At 41.0% G+C, this 23,224-nt stretch overlaps 1 protein-coding gene, 1 long non-coding RNA gene and 7 other non-coding genes across 12 annotated transcripts in view; 7 read left to right on the forward strand and 2 right to left on the reverse strand.

The window, feature by feature from the left end:
• Positions 1-1,635: 1,635 nt before the first annotated feature.
• Positions 1,636-23,224, reverse strand: part of LOC145451490 (adhesion G protein-coupled receptor L2-like) — a 28,628-nt gene continuing 7,039 nt past the window's right edge. Inside the window, exons 5-21 of one of the 4 annotated variants that reach the window (XM_080329703.1) lie at positions 22,615-22,877; positions 21,384-21,584; positions 18,993-19,335; positions 18,297-18,494; positions 15,515-15,637; positions 14,777-14,943; positions 13,424-13,586; positions 12,817-13,008; positions 12,399-12,618; positions 11,423-11,668; positions 9,241-9,494; positions 7,779-8,001; positions 7,508-7,676; positions 5,085-5,237; positions 4,899-4,989; positions 4,026-4,232; positions 1,636-3,029 (exon numbers count right to left, since the gene is read on the reverse strand). In XM_080329703.1, the coding sequence (XP_080185829.1) occupies positions 2,113-3,029; positions 4,026-4,232; positions 4,899-4,989; positions 5,085-5,237; positions 7,508-7,676; positions 7,779-8,001; positions 9,241-9,494; positions 11,423-11,668; positions 12,399-12,618; positions 12,817-13,008; positions 13,424-13,586; positions 14,777-14,943; positions 15,515-15,637; positions 18,297-18,494; positions 18,993-19,335; positions 21,384-21,584; positions 22,615-22,877 (4,130 nt within the window). In that variant the 3' untranslated portion in view covers positions 1,636-2,112. Of the gene's footprint in view, positions 3,030-4,025; positions 4,233-4,898; positions 4,996-5,084; positions 5,238-7,507; positions 7,677-7,778; positions 8,002-9,240; positions 9,495-11,422; positions 11,669-12,398; positions 12,619-12,816; positions 13,009-13,423; positions 13,587-14,776; positions 14,944-15,514; positions 15,638-18,296; positions 18,495-18,992; positions 19,336-21,383; positions 21,585-22,614; positions 22,878-23,224 lie in introns of all 4 variants that reach the window. The other 3 variants (XM_080329702.1, XM_080329705.1, XM_080329704.1) reach the window with 3 other exon arrangements.
• Positions 6,019-6,946, reverse strand: LOC145451491 (uncharacterized). Its single transcript, XR_013918931.1, has 2 exons — positions 6,764-6,946; positions 6,019-6,317 (listed from the first exon to the last, which is right to left on the reverse strand). It is a non-coding gene; the product is annotated as an uncharacterized LOC145451491 (long non-coding RNA).
• Trnat-agu (transfer RNA threonine (anticodon AGU)) lies at positions 6,028-6,101 on the forward strand. Its single transcript has one exon. It is a non-coding gene; the product is annotated as a tRNA-Thr (tRNA).
• Positions 6,179-6,252, forward strand: Trnat-agu (transfer RNA threonine (anticodon AGU)). The gene has a single exon. It is a non-coding gene; the product is annotated as a tRNA-Thr (tRNA).
• Trnat-agu (transfer RNA threonine (anticodon AGU)) lies at positions 6,483-6,556 on the forward strand. The gene has a single exon. It is a non-coding gene; the product is annotated as a tRNA-Thr (tRNA).
• Positions 6,776-6,849, forward strand: Trnat-agu (transfer RNA threonine (anticodon AGU)). The gene has a single exon. It is a non-coding gene; the product is annotated as a tRNA-Thr (tRNA).
• Trnat-agu (transfer RNA threonine (anticodon AGU)) lies at positions 6,927-7,000 on the forward strand. The gene has a single exon. It is a non-coding gene; the product is annotated as a tRNA-Thr (tRNA).
• On the forward strand, positions 11,769-11,842 carry Trnat-agu (transfer RNA threonine (anticodon AGU)). The gene has a single exon. It is a non-coding gene; the product is annotated as a tRNA-Thr (tRNA).
• Positions 13,811-13,884, forward strand: Trnat-agu (transfer RNA threonine (anticodon AGU)). Its single transcript has one exon. It is a non-coding gene; the product is annotated as a tRNA-Thr (tRNA).

Consider the following 23,224-nt stretch of genomic DNA (forward strand, 5'->3'; position numbering starts at 1 on the left):
TCCGATTCTATCCTCCAGACGGTATGGTCGCGAATGCGCGATTGCAATCGCTTGAAAATGATAACGCTAATCTGTTATCTAGGTCATGTTTGCAGTGGGCAGATACATCGATTTTGAGAAGGATATCTCCGACGGGATTTAGAGCGAGATGCAATCAGGTTTAGCGATGATGCAAGGACACGCGAAGCTCCGACTGGTACAAACTATATACTGAATTTTCAAAACGCGCAACTCTAGAACTGCTCACTTTTCAAAATATACAACTAGAACTATACTCCCTTTTCAAAACTCGCAACTAGAACTAGAACTAGAACTACCCACTGTTCAAAATCCGCAACTAAAACTACTCACTTTTGCAAATTTCTTCAAATATCCGCACTAACAAACCAAAGCACAACTAGCTAGATTCGATTTCGAAACAACTCATTTAAGCTTTATTGTATCGGAATCGAAGCAGCATTCCACATGAGGATCAGTACAGGGCGGGGTTTCGACCGCCGAAAACGTGGCTACGCTATCGGTGCCTGCGATAACTTATCGTAAGCCCCTATACGCTACCCATAGCATATGGTGATAACTCTGGGATAGCAATGGCCACGCGAACATCACCCAACAGAACACCGAAAAGACGATTTACGCCAAATGACGACACGTGTTTTTTAGTTGTTCAACAGCTAATTGATTTTTCAAATGCGTAACCAGAAGTATTCATTTTTCAAAAACCCCAACTAGAAGAAAAACTACTAGCAATACCCCGTAGTTAATTGACCGTATTCTAACGGTAGTTTGTACAAATTTGACGAAGCCCCATTTATCAAATTAATTTACGCACCCCAAGTTTTAGTTTACTGCAGAACGGATTAATTTAATGACCTTCGTAAATTCTTAGCATCCTCGGCATGTCGAAAATATTTGTAGTTGTAACGCAAGCATGGCCTACTAAAAACATCGCCATGAATGTAAGTCATCATAAATAAATTTAAGTACTCCATTCCTGCTGTTCACAGCATGAACGCCGGTCCATGGCATCAACATTGCGATGTCAGACCTACCCAGTAATTCGTTCAGTGTAACGCCTCTATTGTAGAATCTTGCACACCTGACCAATATAATGTCGATCTCATGCACCAGGCGGCAGTAGAAGAGCACCAAAAATTCCTCATACCAACCAGCCATGGCCTAAAGCTTCCGAGTCGCGATATCTTAAATGAAATTAGGGTAACGTAATTCATTTATTAAAATGAAACAAGAAGACATTTCATTCGGTGTCCACAGTGAAAAATCATAGCCAACCGACGTAATATAGGCACGTAAAAAAGGTAACAAAGAAACAAAAAGGGCGATCGACATGTTCCGTGGAAATAGGACGAATTAGCGTTTCTAAAGAATAGAAACATATCTGCATAAGATATCCATATCGAACTAACACGCATAATATTTTCGGCTGACACTCGTCAAGACTAATCTTCAGCAGCATTGGAAAAAACTTAGTAAATAAACAATCGTACCACCAAATGTGACTTCACAGGTGATACGATTGCTAATATACAATGTTATTTCCAATTCTCCACTATACAATTGAATAATATATTGAAGTCAGTCGAAAATAGTCGGCTTCATTTCAATATGAATATAGATTTATAACACACCACATGGTCAACTGATGGAATTAATTTAGCTTGAAGTCACTAGATAATAATCATTTCATAACGAGTTCATATTATCAGTATTGCCAAAATGGAGTCTCCAGTGATAACGTGATCAAAAGTATCGTCTTTTGACTGAGCATGAAATGAAGAACGGAGTAGAGTAGGTCATCAAAACGCAATGCATATAGACTATATTCTACGGGTTTCAATATGGCTGACGCAGATAGGCAAAAACCAATATCTCATCTCTGAAAATGTAAGATTCTCTAAAATTGTAACACGCGAATTCACCACACTCTAAATCCAAGTCGTGCAGTTACAAACCACATTTCAACATAATTTATGTGTTAGCCAATATTGTGCGTATCAATGCTCTATGTGGTATCTAAATCAACGTTTAGAATGACATACCATATTATGCATTGACAAACAAGATTGGCGTTACCAACCACCTCTCTAGGCTTCAGACCAGCATCTCCTGATGGGACCATTGCCGGCGATGACCCGTCGCATGAAAATCGTCACGTGACAACCCGCGCTCATTCTCTACAGCGTAACGGGGGTCTGGAGTCATATTTCGCGAATATCTGAAGTTAGTCTGATGCGGAGAAAGCTGAATGTCTTCGTAAGCCACTTCTGTTACGATACCAGATGGGAAGTACGAACTTGTGTTCATGTCTACGGCTTCAACTGATGACCCTTTCCCTTCATCGTCAGACATGTCGTGTCTGATATGACTGTTTCGTTTAGAGTTAAATCGCGATGGCGGTTCGTGAATAATTTGACTCGGTTCGTTATATTCGGACGAATCGTTTGTAATGGGTCGAAAGCAGTCAGCTGGTTCATTGTGTGTTAAAAACTCGTTTCGCAACTGCTGTATGATAGAGTTTGGAGGTAATTCACGGTGACCAACAGTGTCTAAAATACTGTCGCCTATTCGTTGCGACCTGATCATGCTTTCATTGCGGGGTTCAAAGTGTCTATGTGGCGGCACACTGTTATTTAGTACGTTGTTTTGGCCTTCGTGTGGTACAAGGTTGTGTAGCAATGGCCGGTGAGATTTTGATGTAATATGTGGGTTTGTGTTAGTTGGGTAGTTTATGGCCATGGTGCAAGATCTTTGTTGTAAATGTAGTCTTGGAGCTGTTGGCAATCCGGTTTTGTATTTTCGCCTGTCCGGGTCTGGTCCGGTTTCGAATCCGGCTCTGTGGAAATAGTCTGAGTGTCGGTGCTGTCGGCGTGCGTCTGAAACGCTAGTTTTGAAGTTTCTTCCCGCTGTTCTCGATTCTCTGTGCCGATGCGGACGCGCTGTCATGTATTCTGAGTCACGAGAATGTTGGGTTTCACTTCTCGGCAATCCGTACCGGGCAGGTGATCGACCTGAGGAAAATATCGAATGTTTACGCGGGAAGGAACGTGATGGAAAAATGTCACTGACGGCAAATTAAGGTCAGAGATGGACAAGGGTTGTTCAAAAATTTTCCCGGATTCCAGGGATTCACTTATTACGCTGCACACCAAATTTGGCTCTATTCCAACTGGTAGATGTGAACGTACAGGATTTTGAAAATTTATTATGAGAAAATTTGTACACAAAATTTTCGAATTTCACTGTCAACCCCATGAAATTGTTGAGTTGTCCACAAAAACGATGTTAAATAAATTCCACGCCATTCCAAGAAATCCGTAGAAGCGAAGTCATTTGAGTTTTTCATTCATGATTCTGGGGTTACCCACCGTCCAGGCTATTTATGCGACTCCACAATTTTCAACTGCATTAATTTCGCTTCTCCCGGAAGGAAGTGAGCAAAAATTGTAAGCATCGTTATTTTGGATAACTTAACAATTTAATGGGGTTGACAGTAAAATTTGAAATAACAATCATATTGTAACTTTATTATTCTTCGAAGTTACAATGAAATGTCTGTCTTGGCCGTCCTCGTCTCGAGTCACATGAATTGGTTCGAGTCACGCGCAATGACTCGAGTATAAGTCAATACACAAATTGACTGCAGTCGATTCGAGGCATTTGCAATCTTTAACAAAATCACTCTATAGTTAAGTCGAGTCAACGAAATACTGCGACTCGACTCATTACAAGCCCGGGCGTACTTGAGCACACCAAATGTGTAGAAGCACTACATCACTTACAACCTCGGACTATAATGTTATATTAGCTAAACGGCTTCCTTAATAGCGACACATAATAACATGATGAGGAAGGCAGAACATCACGGTTGAATTTAATGAAGAACCATGCAGACACTTTTCCAATGATCCTGTTTCCAGCACTCGAGGACAGATGATCATTTCACACTAGATACATTTCACAGACGACTGTTAAACCACGCGACACGCACGACACCTAGCAGTAACCTTGCGCGGTCATGGTGCGACGCCTGTGCGGAGCGCTAGACGACCTCCGCTCGTACTTGCAACTGCGCGGTTCAGTAGCCGTACCCCTGCCGCGTTGGGGTTGGTCGACAGAATAGAAATAGAGGAAGGAAGAGCACGAATCGTTGCGGCCGTCCCGGAGTGCGACGCCTCGCATTTTAGACAGTTCCAGCGATAGAGACCGAGAAACTTTGACGGGATATAAACAGTGAGTCATGATGTCACGATAGATGGGCAGAACTCCAATCTGGCGTTCCATAAAGCGGCTTTATCAGCGAATAGGCTCCATAACGACCAACGAATATCATTCATTGCAACAAACGAAATCTTTCACAGAATGTATTTATGTTTTTATTAGTCTTAACCAACACTATAAGTAACTAACCTTGACTCTACGTTAGATTTCGAATCAAGTATATCAATTTCATTCGATTTCGGTAGTAAAAGAATACTTTTAGAGCATTGAGATTACTTAAACCTCCTTTCAATGCACTAAGGGAGAACGGGCTGATTAAAACTGTTAATAGTGGCCCATAGATGTGGATAAACTTGGTAGAATGATCAGACGATTAGCATTATCCCGGATAAGCAAACTTTAGGATATCAGCCCTTAGAGTTATATTATCAGCGAGAATTATTGTTTCCATATGCCGTGTACATCTGGAAACCCCGATTGGTTGTATCACGGCATCCAAAACTTATACTACAAAGCTACGCACGTTAGTGAATAACACAATCTTGAGATTTCATGATACCTGGCGACAGAATTCGTTTTTCCCACGATAAAATAAGTTTGTAATGAAACTATTAATGACAAATGCAAGATATTAAAAGTTAAAACACAATGAACCTCACCTCTCGTCTCATAAGTATTGCTCAAAAATTCGGCGTCTTCCGGCGACGATAGCATTGTTTTAGGAGACGTGATTTCCCAAGGAGAGTATTGCTGAGTCTGAGAAAGGAAAATTAATAATCGGATGATAAGCAACCTTCTCTACCTTTAAGAAGCTCTTCAAATATATTGGGATGTAAGCGACTTACAGCCGGTGTTTCCGGTACGTCACTTTCGTTTGGTGTGAATCTGGCTGGAACGTAAGATCGCTGAAAAGTGGAGCTGCGTTCAACGTAGGATTCTTTGGGGCTTCCGCCTTTGCAGTCAATCCGATCGAATATCTGTTTGTACTCGTTACGGACCTGGGGAATTCAAAAGCAGAATAGGTTGAAAGCTACCTGACATATTAAATAACATTAACATTATCAGGCAAGTCTCAATACTGTGTGAACCCGTGGCGCCGTGGCTTAGTTGGCTAAAGCGCCTGTCTAGTAAACAGGAGAGAGAGAGAGAGAGAATCTTTATTCGTATACATTACATATCAACATAACACTACAAAAAATGTAACAGTGAAATGCGACATGCAAGGTAGACGGGAGGCTCGATATGACATAGTCTTCAGAGCCGAGCCACCCGGGACAGGAGCAATTTTCACAGTCGATAACTAATGAAAAAATATAAAATTAAATTAAATTAAATTAAAATAATCCAACGAACGATAGGAAAAATAAGACACAGTATCACGGACCAATTTGTAATACAACACAAATACAATTTAGCGGTAGTTAGAGATAAGAGAATGAAAACATTGTTTTTTAAAAGCACAAGAGTCTAAATTGCGGAGATTAGGTGGCAGCTTATTCCAAACATTGACACCAATAAAACTGATTGAATTTTGTACTAGACTGGTAGAGTGGTGTTGCACAGACAGAGACAAGTTAGAAGAAAATCTATATTGTGCTATTCAGCCCGCTTGGATAGACCCATATTACACATTTGAACCTGGCGCTGTGGCGTAATTGGTTAAAGCGCCTGTCTAGTAGACTGGAGATCCTGGGTTCAAATCCCAGCGGTGCGTTTTTATCAATATTTTGTAAACGATATTGTGCTATTGAGCCCACTTGGACAGACCCATGTTATCACTTTATAACTGGCGCCGTGGCTTAGTTGGTTAAAGCGCCTGTCTAGTAAACAGGAGATCCTGGGTTCGAATCCCAGCGGTGCCTTTTTATCAATATAATTTTGTAAACAATATTGTGCTATTGAGCCCACTTGGACAGCCCCGTGTTATACTTTTACACCTGGCGCCGTGGCTTAGTTGGATAAAGCGCCTGTCTAGTAAACAGGAGATCCTGGGTTCGAATCTCAGCGGTGCCTTTCTATCAATATACTTTTGTAACGAATATTGTGCTATTGAGCCCACTTGGATAGACCCATATTATCTAATTGAACTGGCGCTGTGGCGTAATTGGTTAAAGCGCCTGTTTAGTAGTAGACTGGAGATCCTGGGTTCAAATCCCAGCGTTGCTTTTTTATCCATATAACTTTGTAACGAATATTGTGCTATTGAGCCCACTTGGATAGACCCATGTTATGCGTTTGTACATGGCGCCGTGGCTTAGTTGGATAAAGCGCCTGTCTAGTAAACAGGAGATCCTGGGTTCGAATCCCAGCGGTGCCTTTCTATCAATATACTTTTGTAACGAATATTGTGCTATTGATCCCACTTGGATAGACCCATAGTAACTATTTGAACCTGGCGCTGTGGCGTAATTGGTTAAAGCGCCTGTTTAGTAGACTGGAGATCCTGGGTTCAAATCCCAGCGGTGCTTTTTTATCAATATAATTTTGTTAACGATATTGTGCCATTGAGCCCACTTGGACAGACCCATTTATACCTGGCGCCGTGGCTTAGTTGGTTAAAGCGCCTGTCTAGTAAACAGGAGATCCTGGGTTCGAATCCCAGCGGTGCCTTTTTATCAACATAATTTTGTAAACAATATTGTGCTATTGAGTCCGCTTGGACAGCCCCATGTTATACTTTTATACCTGGCGCCGTGGCTTAGTTGGATAAAGCACCTGTCTAGTAAACAGGAGATCCTGGGTTCGAATCCCAGCGGTGCCTCTCTATCAATATACTTTTGTAACGAATATTGTGCCATTGAGCCCACTTGGATAGACCCATGTAGTGCATTTGAACCTGGCGCCGTGACTTAGTTGGTTAAAGCACCTGTCTAGTAAACAGGGGATCCCGGGTTCGCATACCAGCGGTGCCTTTCTGTAACTGTAATTTTGTAACCAATATTCTGCTATGGAGCCCACTTGGATAAACCCAGACTATAGAATTACACATGCTATGGAGCGCAATTGGACGGACCCAGATTACGTGAAGGGTTAACTGGCACGCTGGCTTAGTTGGTCAAAGCGGCTGTTTAGTAGACAGGAAGTCCTGGGTTCGAATCTCACCGGAGCCTTTTTATCAAGATGGATTTGTAACCAATATCGTACTATGGAGCCCACTTGGAAAGACATAAATATTACACAGTTGATACAGTGACTTCATGAGAAGCCGATTAGCGATCCAAATATGTCACCCTGTCATAAATAATAAGCATAAAGTCAATTCACTCACCTGATTCGGAAAAATGCAGTACGAAACGAAAGACGCGATCCCCAGGCCGGCGTTGGAAAGACAAAATAGAGTAGCCAGCAAAATGGTCCTTTCATTGATCCACGAGATGGCGATGATCCATGTCGTCACTTGAAGAAACAGCACGGCGAATGACTTTTTCACGCAGGTCCTGCAAGAAATGTAAGTAGTCTATTATTTACTTTCGTTATCTATAGGTTGCCATCAGGACTAGAGGTCGACCGATTATCGACCTAGACGACTATCCACTAACCGTGTTTCCGCGATAAATTCGCTACTCGTAAATGTCAGGCTGGCGGTGCATATCCTGTATATGACAGCGCACAGGACGCCGGCTGTGGCCACAATCGCGGCCAGAGTGGAGATGATGGGGAGCAGCATTATTCCGGATCGCGGTTCTATAAAGCAGGCCGTTGCGGTACCGTAGTCTTCATATCCAGTCCCGAGAGAGATGGCCACCACCACTGTTGGAACACCTGATGATGTATAGAGAGGTATGAAGTAGGGTTGTTGCTGTTGATATCAAGGTGTTTCATCTACTATGGTTAGTGCACTCTCAGTCACAAAAGTCTGTATTTACACCCTTGCACCACCCGTGATATGCAGGTGTGAATGTACTCCCGTGGTAGACGAAACAGGAACATGCCCCAGACTTACACCATGGTATAAATAAAAAAACAACATTTAAATCCAGATGATGCTGGCACCTAGGGACGTAGAAAACCTTCCGCTGTATGGTATGTGTATTAGGGCTGTTCAACAATTTCCCGATTATTCGATAAAATTGTTAGGTTGGCTGAAAAAACCCTGCACACCAAATTGGGTTCAACTCAACCTGTAGAAGCGAAGTTATTGGAGTCTGAAAATTTTAAATTTATTAACAAAACTTTAAAAAAAATACTGCCAACCCCATGAAATTATTTAGTTGTCTCAATAGCAAAAATTGTACAGCTCAATTCCAGCAACCGAAGTAGCTGGTGTTCAAAATTTGCAATTGACAAAAAATACCGTAGTATTTGCGATGGGAAATTAATGATAATTAATTAATGATTTACAGTTTGCATCATACCAGACTTGGACAACTGGAATATTTTCAGATTTTACAAATTAGATTAGAATTAGGATTATAGCTTCAAGGTTATTGCCAAACTCGATTAAAATCAGAATTATAGGTACAGTTTTTTAAAAAAAATAGATTATAATTACAGTAAAGTTAATTCGCGGAAAATTTGGAGATTGCGTCAAGTTCTGATAATATCAAATCAAGTCTCGTCTGTGGTATTCGTGGTGTTTGTCGACTACTATGGTCAATGTCATTTTCACCAGGCCGAGATTCTTCATTTTTATTTCGTAACTGCCGACTTGTAGCGCGGCCCACTTCTGTAGGTTTTTTACAAGACACCGCTTGCGCGGATGAGTCGGCGAGGAAGAGTTTTCAAATCAAAGTTGATTCTGTTAAGTACGAGAACGGCAAATGTCTGTACAGCAAGCTTGGCTAGTTTGACACTATACAGTTCTCCTGAAGCATTTGCCGGAAAACCAGAAATCAGAATTGAATTAGAATGTGAGCACAGAAAGATTTCACATATTATATTGGAACTAGACCATAAGCATTTGCTCTAATTTGTCTAATTATACAATTATAATTATCTAGACGAAATACACGATTTTCGTTTACAGTATTAAAGTCCATCCATTATTATGCAGCATCTCACCGTATCCAGCCGCGTAATACAGCTTCCACCTCGATTCGTCGTCGAACATATCAACCAGCATCCTGTAGAGCTGCACGGACTCCAGAATAATCCACGTGAAAGCGGCCATGATCGCGTACTGCAGCAAAGCCGCCACGGCCGCGCACCCCACGCGGTCTCCGGTTTGATTTATCCCGACCAGAAACGTGACTTCAGCCAGCAGACTGCACATAGCTACGTTTTTGTGGATCATGTGGAGATCTCCGTTTAAGTTCCTGAATCGATATTGCTCAATTTAAAATACAGCCTCCACACTGTAAACGAAAAACTAGGGTTCAAACAAGGTTCAGAGTCGCAAGTCAATCTCACTTTTGTAGTTTTGACTAGACTCATGTCAAATCTGAGCCCAAGTCAGGCAGCTGAGTGTCGCGTCCGACTCATATTGTCGGGCCTCAGAGTCCGAGTCCAAGTCATAGTGTTTACTAGGGATGGTGTGAACGTGAGGTTCACGTTCGCGTTCTGTGTGTGAACCTCGGAAATTTAGAGGTTCGCGTTCACAACAGAACCTTGGTAGGTTTTGCACTGTGAACTTTTTCATATATTGCAATTTTCACTTCATTATAACATCATTGGTTCAAATTTATTGCATTTCAACTGCGGGCCACTCCATGCATGGCGCTGGCAGTATTCAAAATCAACACTAAACGAGCATGCACCTTGACAATCTCAAATGTTTTACTTGCTTTGTTACAAAAGTATGCTCGAATTATCCAGTTTTCCGTTTGTGAATATTTAGTGACTCTCTGCTGTGAGTTGGACCCGCAATCACACAACATCACGAGCGAAATACGTAGTCAGCGAAGGATACTTATTCAACCAATCAATAAGATTGATATCGTTTTCTGATGTAAAAATTCGAGAAGGCGTATGGGGTCACTCTGGACTTCATATCTTTACTGTATCATTAAAACCAAATCTGTGAGATTGAGGAGTTGGCTACTGTTGTATAACTTCTTAATGAGGTAATATCGGTAGCAAATATAGAAACCCATTTTACACACTGATCAATATCAATGTAGCAATACTCAGACACTGAATACATTGTCCGGTCTGGCCTAGACCGACAAGGAATAAGCGTATATTCCCTGGTAAGTCCTCGTCGAAATTGTTGGCAAAGCGACGAAAGATATTGATTTTATGGTAGCATTATATCCTTTGATTGCCTCAGTTGATACATTTAGCGACGTTTAAAACACCAATATATACTTCAGAATTGTTGCATTATGTGGCCCAAGTCGTCGCTAGGTATCGTGTACAATGTACATTAATATAGGCTATCACTTCATTGAAAGATAGGGTTGGAATTAGCAATATGACGTCACGTGACGTCATGAGGTTCACGTTCGTGTTCACACAGAACCTTTTAAAAAGGTTCGCGTTCACACGAACCTGAACCTTTCAGGGGTTCACACCATCCCTAGTGTTTACTGTTCATTTTTGAGCTCAAGCCAGGTTCATCTCACAGTTTTGAAACTTTTGGGTGATGTCGAAGGCCTCACATTCATGATATACTAATTATAATCCCTATTGCCTATCTATTCAAACAGATAAAAGACTGTTTCTGGGACTATTATGGAATTATCGGTCCTGATTCGCGAGACTTGAGTCATGTGATATAGATAGGGTTAATTTGTCAAAATTTTCAGACTTGCAATATCGGAGGAAAATCCTGAAAAAATGGTAAGTTTTTCCCACTTCGTGGTCAGTTGATTAAAAAGAAGGCAACTTTCCGGCCCATGTCCCGAAACAGCCACCGTAGCGTCACTTCAGTGTTGATTTACTGTATCTCGCTCAAATTTTACCCTTTATGTAAACAAAATTCTCAACGAAGAGGACAAAATCTCAAAAAAGAGGACATTTGGGCGTCATCCGAGGACACTTTCAAAAAAGTCATAAAAGAGGACAAATCCTCTTAAAAGAGGACGTATGGTAACCCTAGATATAGAGTGTCTCGTGTCATATGACTTGTTCCAGTTAAATGCGCCATAACTCAAATACGAGTCAGTCAATGCACAGAGCATCGAATCGTTCTCCATTTTTAAGAAAATAGTCGAGTCCTCTAAAAATGACATCCCTGATATTATGTACATGATATTAAATGTATACTATAGTTCTGTACCCCACAAAAGTCCTTTCAACTGACCTTAATAACAACAGCGTTATAGCACAAGCCATGAAGCAGATAGTCGCCACAGCGCTGCCCGCGCTGGTGGTAATTTCCAGCGACTCCTCGTACGCGTTCGAGTTCGGTTCGATTGAATGCGGTTCGCTAGAAGCTGGACTCAAGATGAGGGCGTAACGGCCGAGGTCGCGACACTCGCACGTAGTGTGAGAAGCGTTGCTCGATAGAGTATTGCAGCTTTCGCTTGTCCAGTTTCCCGTTGCAGCTCTGAAAAAAAATAGTGTTGAAGAGGAACAGGAAAGTAACTAAAACTTTTTTTGAGTGTGCCTGAATAATTGCTCCCTAACGAAGCAATTTAGTGACCGGTGGCGTCGTGGCCTAGTCGGTGAAAGCACCTGTCTAGTAAACAGGAGATCCTGGGTTCGAATCCAAGCGGTGCCTTTATACTGCATTGTTTTATAACCTTCGTCTTGAGAAATAGAATTTGCAGCAGGTCCCAACTGAGCATAAAGCAGAGGCGCTGTGGCTTAGTTGGTTAAAGCGCTTGCCTGATTAACAGGAGGTCCGAGTTCGAATTCAACCGGTGCCTTTTTATCAAAATGAAATTGTACAGTCTCCATGGACAGAGCCAGATTACGCACTACCACCGTGGCGTCGTGGCTCAGCTGGCTAAAGCGCCTGTCTAGTAAGCAGGAGATCCTGAGTTCGAGCCTCAGAGAGGTGCCAATTTTGCTACATATATTATTATTGACCTTATGTACATTCAAGCTAGACTATCTACCAAGTTTCAATATATAAGGTGACCTGTTTAGTTTGTTAGCGCCGGTACGGCAAACAGGAGACCATAGCCTCGGATATCATTGGCGCCTCTTTTGCATATCTTTATCACCGTAGTTGTAGAATCAAGACTATCTAGCAATTCTCAATATCTGAGGTACGCCGTGGCGTACATGGTTAAAGGGCCATATAGTTCGAATTTTTATAAGAGTTTTCTCACCTGTCAGAGAATGTCCAGACCGCACATCTCCTTCCCCTAGTCGAGTCCGTACTGTGTTTCAAAGTCACCCGCGCGCTCTGCGGTTGGCCCTCGTTGAAAAACAAGGCGGCTTCGTTCGCTACGGCCGCAGTTGCTGACACCACGTTCGAATCCACCTCGTGCGCCGTGTGCAGCAATTTTGCCATTCCGCGGTAGATAGTGAAAATCACTCCTGGTTTCACTGCGATGTGAAATGGATTGACCGATATACAATATATCCATAAAAGGCTATGCTATGAATCATAATCTGTATGACAATAAGATATTTGGCCTATATACCTATATACCCACCCTCCTTTGTACTGATATAACACTCAACTGCAACGTGACATTGCATCCACCCGCACGCAACGCTAATGAAAACTTACTCAAGACTCACCATCGCTTCTTTGCCTCGGCAGCATACCGTCCGGTACTGTTACAATATCATCTCCGCAAGCCCTGAAACTATTAGTCTCGCAGAAGGAGCGAACGGGAAAGCGGGTGGCGTCGCTCGATTGGATATTCCAAGGAATCTTCTGGACTGAGGTCGCGTGGAGCAGGACGTTTTCGTCGAAGGCTTGCAAGGTTTCTGAAGCGGACATTAAGTATTCTCTGAATTCTATACTTTGAATTAGATACCACATTGTGCATTGATACACACAATATTAGTTAACACGTGACATATGTTGATATGTGGTGTCTAACTGCACGCCTTGAATTTACAGTGATACTTTTAGCTTACTTGGAAATTGCTACTTATACTTCTATAGAAATTCAAGACATTACTTATTGATAAGACTACACTGACCGCCACAGTTAAGTCAGCATTGCAAGAAGGCAAATCCTACGTGAGTGCTCCGAAAAAATAGAAGTACTCCGTTACTGAGCAGTGAAGAGGAAATGCAAGCATAAAACCAATAAAATAAATAAATAAATAGGTCATAAAACCAATCTCCGGTATGGTCACAGAGTAAACTCATTAAAGTATATATATTAATAATTACGCGGATTCTGAGGAACTCTCGTCGCTGGTTCACCGAGAAACAGAAGAGCGGCCGTCTCTATTGAAGCCATGAGATCATTCGCCAAGACATTTCTTATATCGACATCCAGGAAATCCCACGCCTTGTTACTATCAATCAGCGACGACACCACTCGTACGGTGGCCTGGAAGATATTGTCAATTGTAAAGCTCGTGCGTGGGTGCATAAACGGGCCGCGCAAAATGATGATTATGATTACAATAAAAATGATTGTACAGAGACCAGAGATGTAAACAAGGCACAAGGTTCCTCGTAACAAATCAATTTTACGTTTATAGTTGTGAGTCCAGTTAACTAACGTTGTGCTATGGAGCCAATTGGAAAGACCCAGATCAGTGGAGGGCAACCGGCGCCGTGGCTTAGTTGGTTAAAGCGCCTGTCTAGTAAACAGGAGATCCTGGGTTCAACTCCCAGCGGTGCCTTTTTGTCAATATACTGTTGTGACCAACGTCGTAAATGGAACCCACTTGGACAGCCCCAAATACCGCAGCAGTAGCCGGCGCCGTGGCTTAGTTGGTTAAAGCGCCCGTCTAGTAAACAGAAGGTCCTGGGTTCGAATCTAAGGGTTGCCTTTCAGCCGATATGCTTTTGTGACCAGCGTTGGTAAATGGAATCGACTTGGACAGCCGCAAATCGGACAAGGGCAACTTGAACCGTGGCTTAGTTGGTTAAAGCGCCCGTCTAGTAAACAGGAGATCCTGGGCTCGAATCCCAACGGTGACTTTCAGTCAGTATGCATTTGTGACCAACGTTGGAAAATGAAACCCACTTAGACAGCCAAAAATCAGACAAAGGCAACGAACCAAATTTGGGGAAATGGGATGATTTCATATTTTCCAAATTAGATTAGAATTGCAATTATATCTACACAGCTTTCTCGAAATTAAATTAGAATTAGAATTACTGAATTCGCGAAAACTTGGAAATCGAATCAAATCCAGTTCATATCAAATCAGAGCTCATTCTCATAAGCATGAGGATGGCGAATCTCTGTACACCGAATTTGGCTCGCTTCGTTATGTACAGTTCTCCTGCTGCATTTTCTGGAAAACCAGAAATTAGATTTGAACCGAAATGAGAGCATAGCAACATTGGCGAATTACATTCGAATTGGAATCTGAGCAATCAAATTTGTCTAATTTGTTTGACTTGTCTGGTAAACGGGAGATCCCAGGTTGGAATCCCAAAGGTGCCTGTTTTTCAAAATATAATTTTGTAATCAACATTTTGAAATGCAACCCTCCGAAGCCACAAGATCACCAATCGTTGTGCATTGAGCAAGTACTTGAATTGATAAATTGCATCCCCACTCACCCTGACTATTCGTTTGGCAGACGCTTCGTTCCTTGGAGGATATGCGTTTTGCAGCAAATGTTTCGTGAGTCTTATTAGAACTTTCAGATCTTTTCGAGGCATCAGTCCCAAACGCTGCGCGGCTCCTTGCTGTAGTATGTCGATGGTTACAGCGAGATCGGCTTTACCTAAGGTAGGAAAATGGTTCCAGGAATATTAGTATTTAGTATCGGAATATGGTTCAGCTGTATTTACAAAAGCAATTTGTCTCTGATTGTGACAGACTTGGACAACTAGATAATTCCAGTTACTGATTAAACTAATTAGAGCGAAATGGAGATAACTTAATTCTAATCTAATTTAGGAAGTCATTCTTTACTCTAATTCTGATTCTAACTAATGTTTCTACGCTCTCATTTTAATGCTAATATAATTTCTGTTTTTCCTGTAAATGCTACAGGAGAGCTGTATTATGCGAAACGAGCCAAGCTTGCTGTACACACATTTGAAACTGAACTATGATTTGATATTAACGGACCTTGATTGAACTGTGTACCGTAGCTATTAATTGTAATTATGATTTACTTTGGAAAAGCTAAAAATCTCAGTGAAAAATTGGAGCAAACTTATCTCATAACTATTTACTATACCTTTAAAAGTGTAACATAAAAACATTTCTGTTAAGTATATACGTGGAAGGAATCTATAAATATGACCGCTTGAGTGCGAGAGTTGGAAGTACAAGTCCGAGATTCCCACCTCGATGATAGTTGGCCGCGATCTCGTTGATCCAAGTCACGCATTGGGGCATTCTAGGGCCCTCTTTATCCCATTCAGCCGCCCCGCTGTTGTCTAGCTTGACGCACCTCCATGTCGCCACACCTAAACAGAAATGGAATAATTCAAGATCTCGAGTCCTTAATTGATATAGCAGGGTTCTTGAACAAAGTGCTTTAAAACGCCATTTGTTTTAAAAGCAACCCTTGGTGGTAGCAGAAAATCGGCGGATCACAAATCATGAGAAGAAATATTGGCCTGATTTAAATAAAGGGCCATAGTACCGTCAAAATACCGTACAGCAACAGCAGCAACAGAAATTTAAAGTAATTTTGCAGGCACGCAGTAGTAATAAAGGTCCTTGACGAATATTGACAGTAAACATTAACCAGCCGCAATAGATATCGACGTATACACGCGACGCTGATGTGTCAACCTCACTGTTTCAAACGGTGGTTTTATATGCCACCTTTAATTCTGTCGGTAATTGAATCTGCCGCCAACCAAATACGCGGGCCAAATGGACATCAATAATTGACGACCCGAATCGAACATACAGGATATTATGACTTTTACGTAAACAGCCACGGTCGCCGGAATATATTCACCATTCATCAAAGCAAAACTCGATTTTGAAGTATCATGAATATTTAATCTAGCATCGTTTCGATTAAAGAGAATCAGTACCAAGGGTATAAACAAAATCATCCGTCATTACTCGTGTTTAGCCAGAACCAGGAAGGCTGTTGTTGTTGGGGTATTCGTGGTGTTTTTTGACCACTATTGTTATTTACATCAGGCCGATATTCCTTATTTTTGATTCTGAATCTGCCGACTTGCAGCACAGCCCACTTCGAGGATTTTTGTAAGATAAGCGGAACCAGCCTCGAACGCAGACTTTGAGAACTAGATAACTCGACCAATTAGATCGAAATGCCTGCAATATAATTATAATCCAATTTGTGAAATGTTTCAATGCTCCCATAGTAATTCGAAATTAATTACTGGTTTTCCTGAAAATGCTACAGGAGAACCGAATAGCGCGAAATGAGCCAAGCTTGCTTAGTGTATATACATTTGCCATTCTCGTGCTAAGAGTTCAGGTAAACGGCACTTTCCGGTACAAAATCGTGCTTGCACGCCTCTTCCAATGAGTCAAAACGACTAAAACACACCTATTCATATGCAGATTGCAGAGTAGGCAAATATACCCTTGCACTCTTAGCGAAAAGGTGCGTATTCACACCCTTGTAATACTCGTGATATACGGCTGTGAATATACACGAGTGGTACACGAAACCAGAATCGATCTCAGATTTACACCACGGTTTAAATCAAACTAAACATTTTAATCCAAAAGATGCTTGTCAAATTCTAGGCGTGCAGTTGGACACCACATTTCAACATATTTTATGGGTGCACTGTCACACACAATAATTGTGAACACATAAAATATGTTGAAATGTGGTGTCTAATTACATGCCTTGAATTTAGGATGTAGGATTTAAACTTTTGGGAGTGGATTCACATTCTCTTCACTAAGAGTATGGGATATATCGCCATGAGAATCTGTTGAAAAGTAAGATTTGGCACCAGAAAGTATCGAAGGCTTGATTTGCATCGTGACTTCGTTGGAGATTTGTTCAACACATCGACTTCCCCTCTCGTATTTACAACATAGACTGCTATTTCCGGAACCGGCCATTTCCCCACGGGACAGGAGTAAGTTCCAATGAAACACGCAAATTACATAAAAAGCATCGGGGCCGAACGTTATCGCGATTGCGAACCGAGATTTTAACCTAATGCGAAGGAATATATAGATGGAGATTTGAGAGGAGCTCTTGTAGTCAGAATAATCGATGTGGAGCGTCTTCCAAACGGCGTGAGATTCGCTCCAAAGTGCATTCCTCTTACGGGGCTGTTTTAATACAGTGCATATCGGCTGGGTGTGATTCGAGCTGGCGTGGTCAATCCACCGCAAACTCATCGGATGATTTAACCGATTATCCCCGCTGATTTGAGATCAACAATAATATCCCAAGCGAAGCGTGTTTCCATATGTGACAGGAGCAGATTATTATTGACAAATATTGGGAAGCAATTTGTAATGAATCCAGTTTGAAGAGTAGTCGCCTAAGAGAGATATGATATTCCTTTACGCCTGCGCCATCGAGGTGCTTTGACGACGAAGATGCGACCTAGTCTGCACCCCTGTTTCTTTTCTCTTCCATGCTATCCGTGGATGCTGAGCGCCTAGCAGGATAGCTGGGGATAGCAGTTTTCGAGTCTTTGGTCTGACCCTACTGATCAAGAAGCCGGACGCATCACCATTACGCTATCTCGCTATCTGCACAAGCTATTTTTATTAGTCCCGCGATCTTTAACCAGAATGCATGGAAATCGATATGGGGTGAATCAGTTCAAATGGGTGCACACTGCACAGGGGTGTATGAGAAACATTGCACTCGAGTTGAGTTTGTGTACCATCTAAAAATAGAATATTGAGCTTAAAAGCTATCCGTATCTCTCGAATATTGGAATTTTCGTGCCGGTGACATCGTATTTGGTGATTCGATTGTTGATATAAAATGATTATTTACAATTCTCTACTATAGCTGCTGACGATTAACCCTGAATATACTATTCAATTGTATATTGAAATTCGGTACCACCAAGAACTATTTCATGGGAAACGCATATTGGATGTAAAGATGTAATTACAGTATTGGTATTAATAGTATAGTAACACCAATTCTGATACCTCCAGTGCCGTCCATACAATCCTGCCTTGCGATTTCTCCAGCTCGCACCGCGCTCCATTCCATGCCCTTGTCTACGATAAACCGACACGTATCAACAGGCTTGTTCGCAGGCGCTTCTCGTGGTGGACTTGATGTTTGTGGGATAACGGGCGGTCGTTTAGTCGTGGAGTGGTCTTCACTGGATGCTGGCTGACCGGCTGAAATCAGAATGGTCGCTGCATTTAGAGCAGTCATGTACAAACTGCTCATTTAGTTAGTTGAAGGTCAACTAACTAACTTTTTTTGAGTAGTTCTAGTTCTATGCTTCTAGTTTCACATTTGAAGGTAGTGACCGAACAACTAGAAGGCACGTGTTGTCGTTTTGCGTGAATCGAGATACCGGTGTTCTGTTGAATGATGTTTGTGCACTACTGCAGCCATTGCTAGCTCAGAACCGTCACTACCAACAGTGGCGTAGCCAGCGGGTGGGTTTTGGGGGTTGTAATCTCCCATTTCAAACTCAAAACCCCGATATTTCCGATAAAATAAAAATTATTGTGTTGCCTAGAAGTCCAGTATACGGTTCTCAACATTTAATGACTTGGAAACCCCTACGCCAGAAGAGGCAGTTGTTGTGAAATTGATACACAGCAAATCGAAGGGGTTATGTCGTTATGGACTAAAGATAGACAGTATTCTATCGATCTACAACTCACGCTGCTTAGCGTCAGACGAATCTTCGAAACGCAACTGAAAACTGATCGCCTGCGCTTTGCCCGCGTCCCATAAATACAGACGACGGTCGCGAGGGTTGTATGACGTCACAGACGCGTTATAGCTCAGAAAGGACGCTGTCGTCCGAGCCTGCCGTCTTCGAAAAGGCAGCTTGTTTTCTTGATAAAATCGCAGGCCTAGTCCGGATTTCTCGCGGTTTTGAAAAGCGTTCGTGTCGTAAGAGTAATCCACGAGGCCTGTAGCGGGGCTGACTGAGTAGAAGGTACCGCATATGATGAAAGCGTGAAGGTTCTTAGATCGCGGCAGGTTTGTTACCCAGGAATTCTGTAACGACATGAATCCGTGTGATATTTTCAGCAAGACAAACTGATTGATTAATAACTGCATGCGGGAAGGATCATTCATCCTAACAAGGACAAATTGAAATTATGGTCGTCTAAATATACTAATTACAGCGAAATCTCGGTACTCTAATAATGCTAATTTAAATTGTGAAATGTTTCTATACTCTAATTGTAATTCGAATTTAATATCTAGTTTTCTTGAAAACACCGCAGTCGAACTGCATAGTGCGAAACGAGCCAAGCTCGGTGTACAGACATTTGCCGTTCTCGTGTTTACGGGAATGAACTCTGATTTAAAATGAAGTGAACTTGATATTTGTTGTATTTCTTTTGCGAAGCCGGTAATTCTAATATAATTTGGAAGAAAATGCGTAGCTATAATTCTAACCTTAATCTAATTTGGAAAATCTAAGAATTTTCCAGTTGTCCAGCTGGGCTATGTAGTTCTCCTGTAGCATTTTAAAAAAAACACATCAGAAATCACACTAGCAAAGAAACTTGTTACAAGTTAGATCAGATTTGGATGTCAGGCATTTAGTTCTAATTAATGTAATTAATCAGCTACAATTATGCAGTTGACCAAGTGTGGATTGGATGAGTCGCGGTAGCGTTCAAGGATTGTGATTCATTGTCACAATCTGTCCATCGCCCCGTTGATAGTTCATATGACTGTAGCACATAGATTCGTTGGTTCGAATCCGGCTCGAAGTAGTATTTTAATATGTGGAATATATATCAATTTTTAAGTATATACCATGAAATACAAAAATGCCTAAATACCCAGTCATTTACTCCATATCTAAAGGTTGACGGAACTATATTCCCCATATATTTACACTCATTAGTTTTGAGTTACAGGTACAGCGTGCAAAGACCATTTCCTTAGCTATGCGGGTAGGAGTGCTCGCGATCCATCGGTTTACTGTTTCAATTTGACGACACTTCACTCATTCCAGTAAATAATTTATTGCTGCTGAATTCATAGCAAGTAACAATTTCCTGCGTATCGAGTTTCCGCTAGTACATTTTAAACGAAAGAGATAACTATTGGAACTTGGAAGTGTGGTTTTCTAATGAATATAACCAGTGACACAATCGAGTACGAGCCGTAACGATCAAATATGGCCAGGCCACGCGATTAAATTAGGAGTTCAACCTTTTAACAATGGTTCCGCCCGTCCACGTGCCATCTAAATATAGCTACTCGAAAAAAATTGCTATTCTCATGCTTATGAGAATGAAATCTGTTCTGATATAAACTGAACTCAATTCAATGTCCATTTCATCGCGAATTCGGTAATTCTGATTCTATAATCTAATTGGGAAAAATGTGTAGCTACAATTTTAATTCTAATTCCAATCTAATTTTGAAAAAAATCTGTAGCTAGCATTCTAATTCTAATCTAATTTAGACAAGGCTGAGCAGTTATAATTCTAGTTCCAGTCTAATTTGGGATAAATGTGTAGCTATAACTCTAATTCTAATCTAATTTGGAAAAACGTGCAGTTATAATTGTAGTTCAAGTCTAATTTGGAAGAGATGTGTACCTATAATTCTAATTCTAATCTAATTTAGAAAAAAACGTGTATAGCTGTAATTCTAATTTTAATCTAATTTTCAAAAACTGTGTAGTTATAATTCTGGTTCTAGTCTAATTTTGAAAAAAAAATGTGTACAGCTATAATGTTATTCTAATCTAATTTTGAAAAGGACGGTATAGTTATCACGCTAGTTTTAGTCTAATTTGGAAAAATGTGTAGCTACAATTTCAATTATAATCTAATTTTGTATAAACTGTAGCTATAATTATAATCATAGTCTAATTATTCGGAAAAGACTGTGTAGTCATAATTCTAGTTATAATCGACTTTGGAAAAAAACTGTGTAGCTATGATTATAATCATAATCTAATTTTGTAGTTCGCCAAGTGGGTCTTATACAGCTAGTGGGCGGTTACCAAATGAAGACACAATGCTGGATCACGAGTTCATAAGCAAGTACTGAACAAATACACCGCTTTCTAATACCTCTGGCGTCAGAGAATCTTTAGATAGCTTCATAACCACCATTCGTCCGTCGCTGTTATCGTACGTGACCCATAGGCCGGTCTCGTCGACGTGAAGAGATACTTTGCCATTTTCGTTGGGGCGTACTCCGGCGGGAACCGCGTATTCTTTCGTTCGCTTTCGGGTAATCAGACTGTACCGGACGATATTCCTGGATTTGTCCTGAATCGAGTTATGAAGATTGTATGTTTCATTGGAGTATCTGGTTGTAGATTGTAATGAGTAATGAGTGGACGTTAAATAACGTGTGGAATCTACCAAGGTCTTGACATTAAAGTTGTTCAAAAATACCTTTTTTCAATTTGATAAAACTGTTAGGTTGGCTAATATAACGTTGAACACCAATTTTGAGAGTTTAAAAATTTTGAATTTATAATTTTCCAAAGTTTACCGTCCATACCCCACGAAATTGTTCAGTGGTCTGCACAAATGATACAAACAAATCCAAACACCAAATCCGAAATTTACAACCGCAATAACTTCGCATCTACCGGTTGGAATTGAGCAAAAATTGTTATCCATCGTTATTTTAGACAAGTTAACAATTTTACGGGATTGACGGAAGCATTTTATAAAATTAATATATAATTTATCAATTCAAAATTACACTAATAATAACGACACGCCAGTAATCTAACTTTAATTCTAATCTAATTTCTGGTTGGCCAGGAAAACCGCATAGCTCGAAACGAGCCAAGCATAGTGTACACTGTTGTATACAGTACACAGACAAAGCCATTCTCATTTTTATGTGAATGAACCTGATTTAGTACGAACTGTACTTTATTTTTGATGTATTTCCTTCGTATTCACGATTTAATTCTGCTTCCAGCTTTTTGCGATTTCAATAATTCAAATTCAAATATCATTCGAAAAAAGCTGTAGCGTTAATTCTGGTAGCCCCACCATCGCTGGTTCGAATCCGGCTCTTAGAAGTTTTTTAGTATGCTTGATATATTGCACTAAATTCACGATAGTGTTTATGATGGAAAGTCAAATCTTCCGACTTCCACCCAGTACAGTTTTCTATAAAGCTGAAAATTTTCTAGCCGCCCAGCTGTGTCACGTCGTACACGGCGTGCTGCAGTAAATGCAGTTTGTTTCTTATCCAAACAAAACCAGCAAAACCTGCACTTTGCGGTTTCATAACTGACAGAATCAATTCTCACATATATCATCACCAGCGCCTTACCTTGACGTAGTACAGATTTCTGTCGTAGATAACCGCATTTCCGGCGGTCACTTTCGAGGGTAGGTTGTAGGTTTTCAGAGGGATGCCCTCGATAAAATCGTCGATATCGGAATATTCATGAAGCACTCGGCTGGCGGTCGTGAAATACACGCGGTCTGGATTCATAACAGGGTCGCGCGACCACGAGCCTACTTGCGGCGACGCGTTTATGAGTTTTGCGGCTTTCTTTCCGACTCCAGATAGCCTCCCGGGACATTTGAACACTGAAACAGAGACGTTTTATGATACGATTGTTAATATGCAATGTTCTTTATAATTCACTACTAGTTGCTGACGATCGCCAGTGACGAATGTCAGCCTAAAATATTCGGATTTATTTCAATATGAATATACTAGGCAATTGTAGGATTGAAATGGGAATCATCATGAAATAACTACAGAACCATACTTTCACAAACTACGAATCTAATTGATTGACGATCAGCTAACTGCTAATTCTAATTGTAGATTTTGAAATGCGACTAGTTCTAGTTCTAGTTGCGTATTTGGAAAAGTAAGCAGTTCTAGTGGCAGATTTTGAAAAGTGAATAGCTCTAGTTCTAGGTGCGCA

Source organism: Botryllus schlosseri, chromosome 12 (genome assembly GCF_051294905.1).
Source record: "Botryllus schlosseri isolate E-star chromosome 12, Bs_hap1, whole genome shotgun sequence".
NCBI classification, from domain to species: Eukaryota; Metazoa; Chordata; class Ascidiacea; order Stolidobranchia; family Styelidae; genus Botryllus; species Botryllus schlosseri.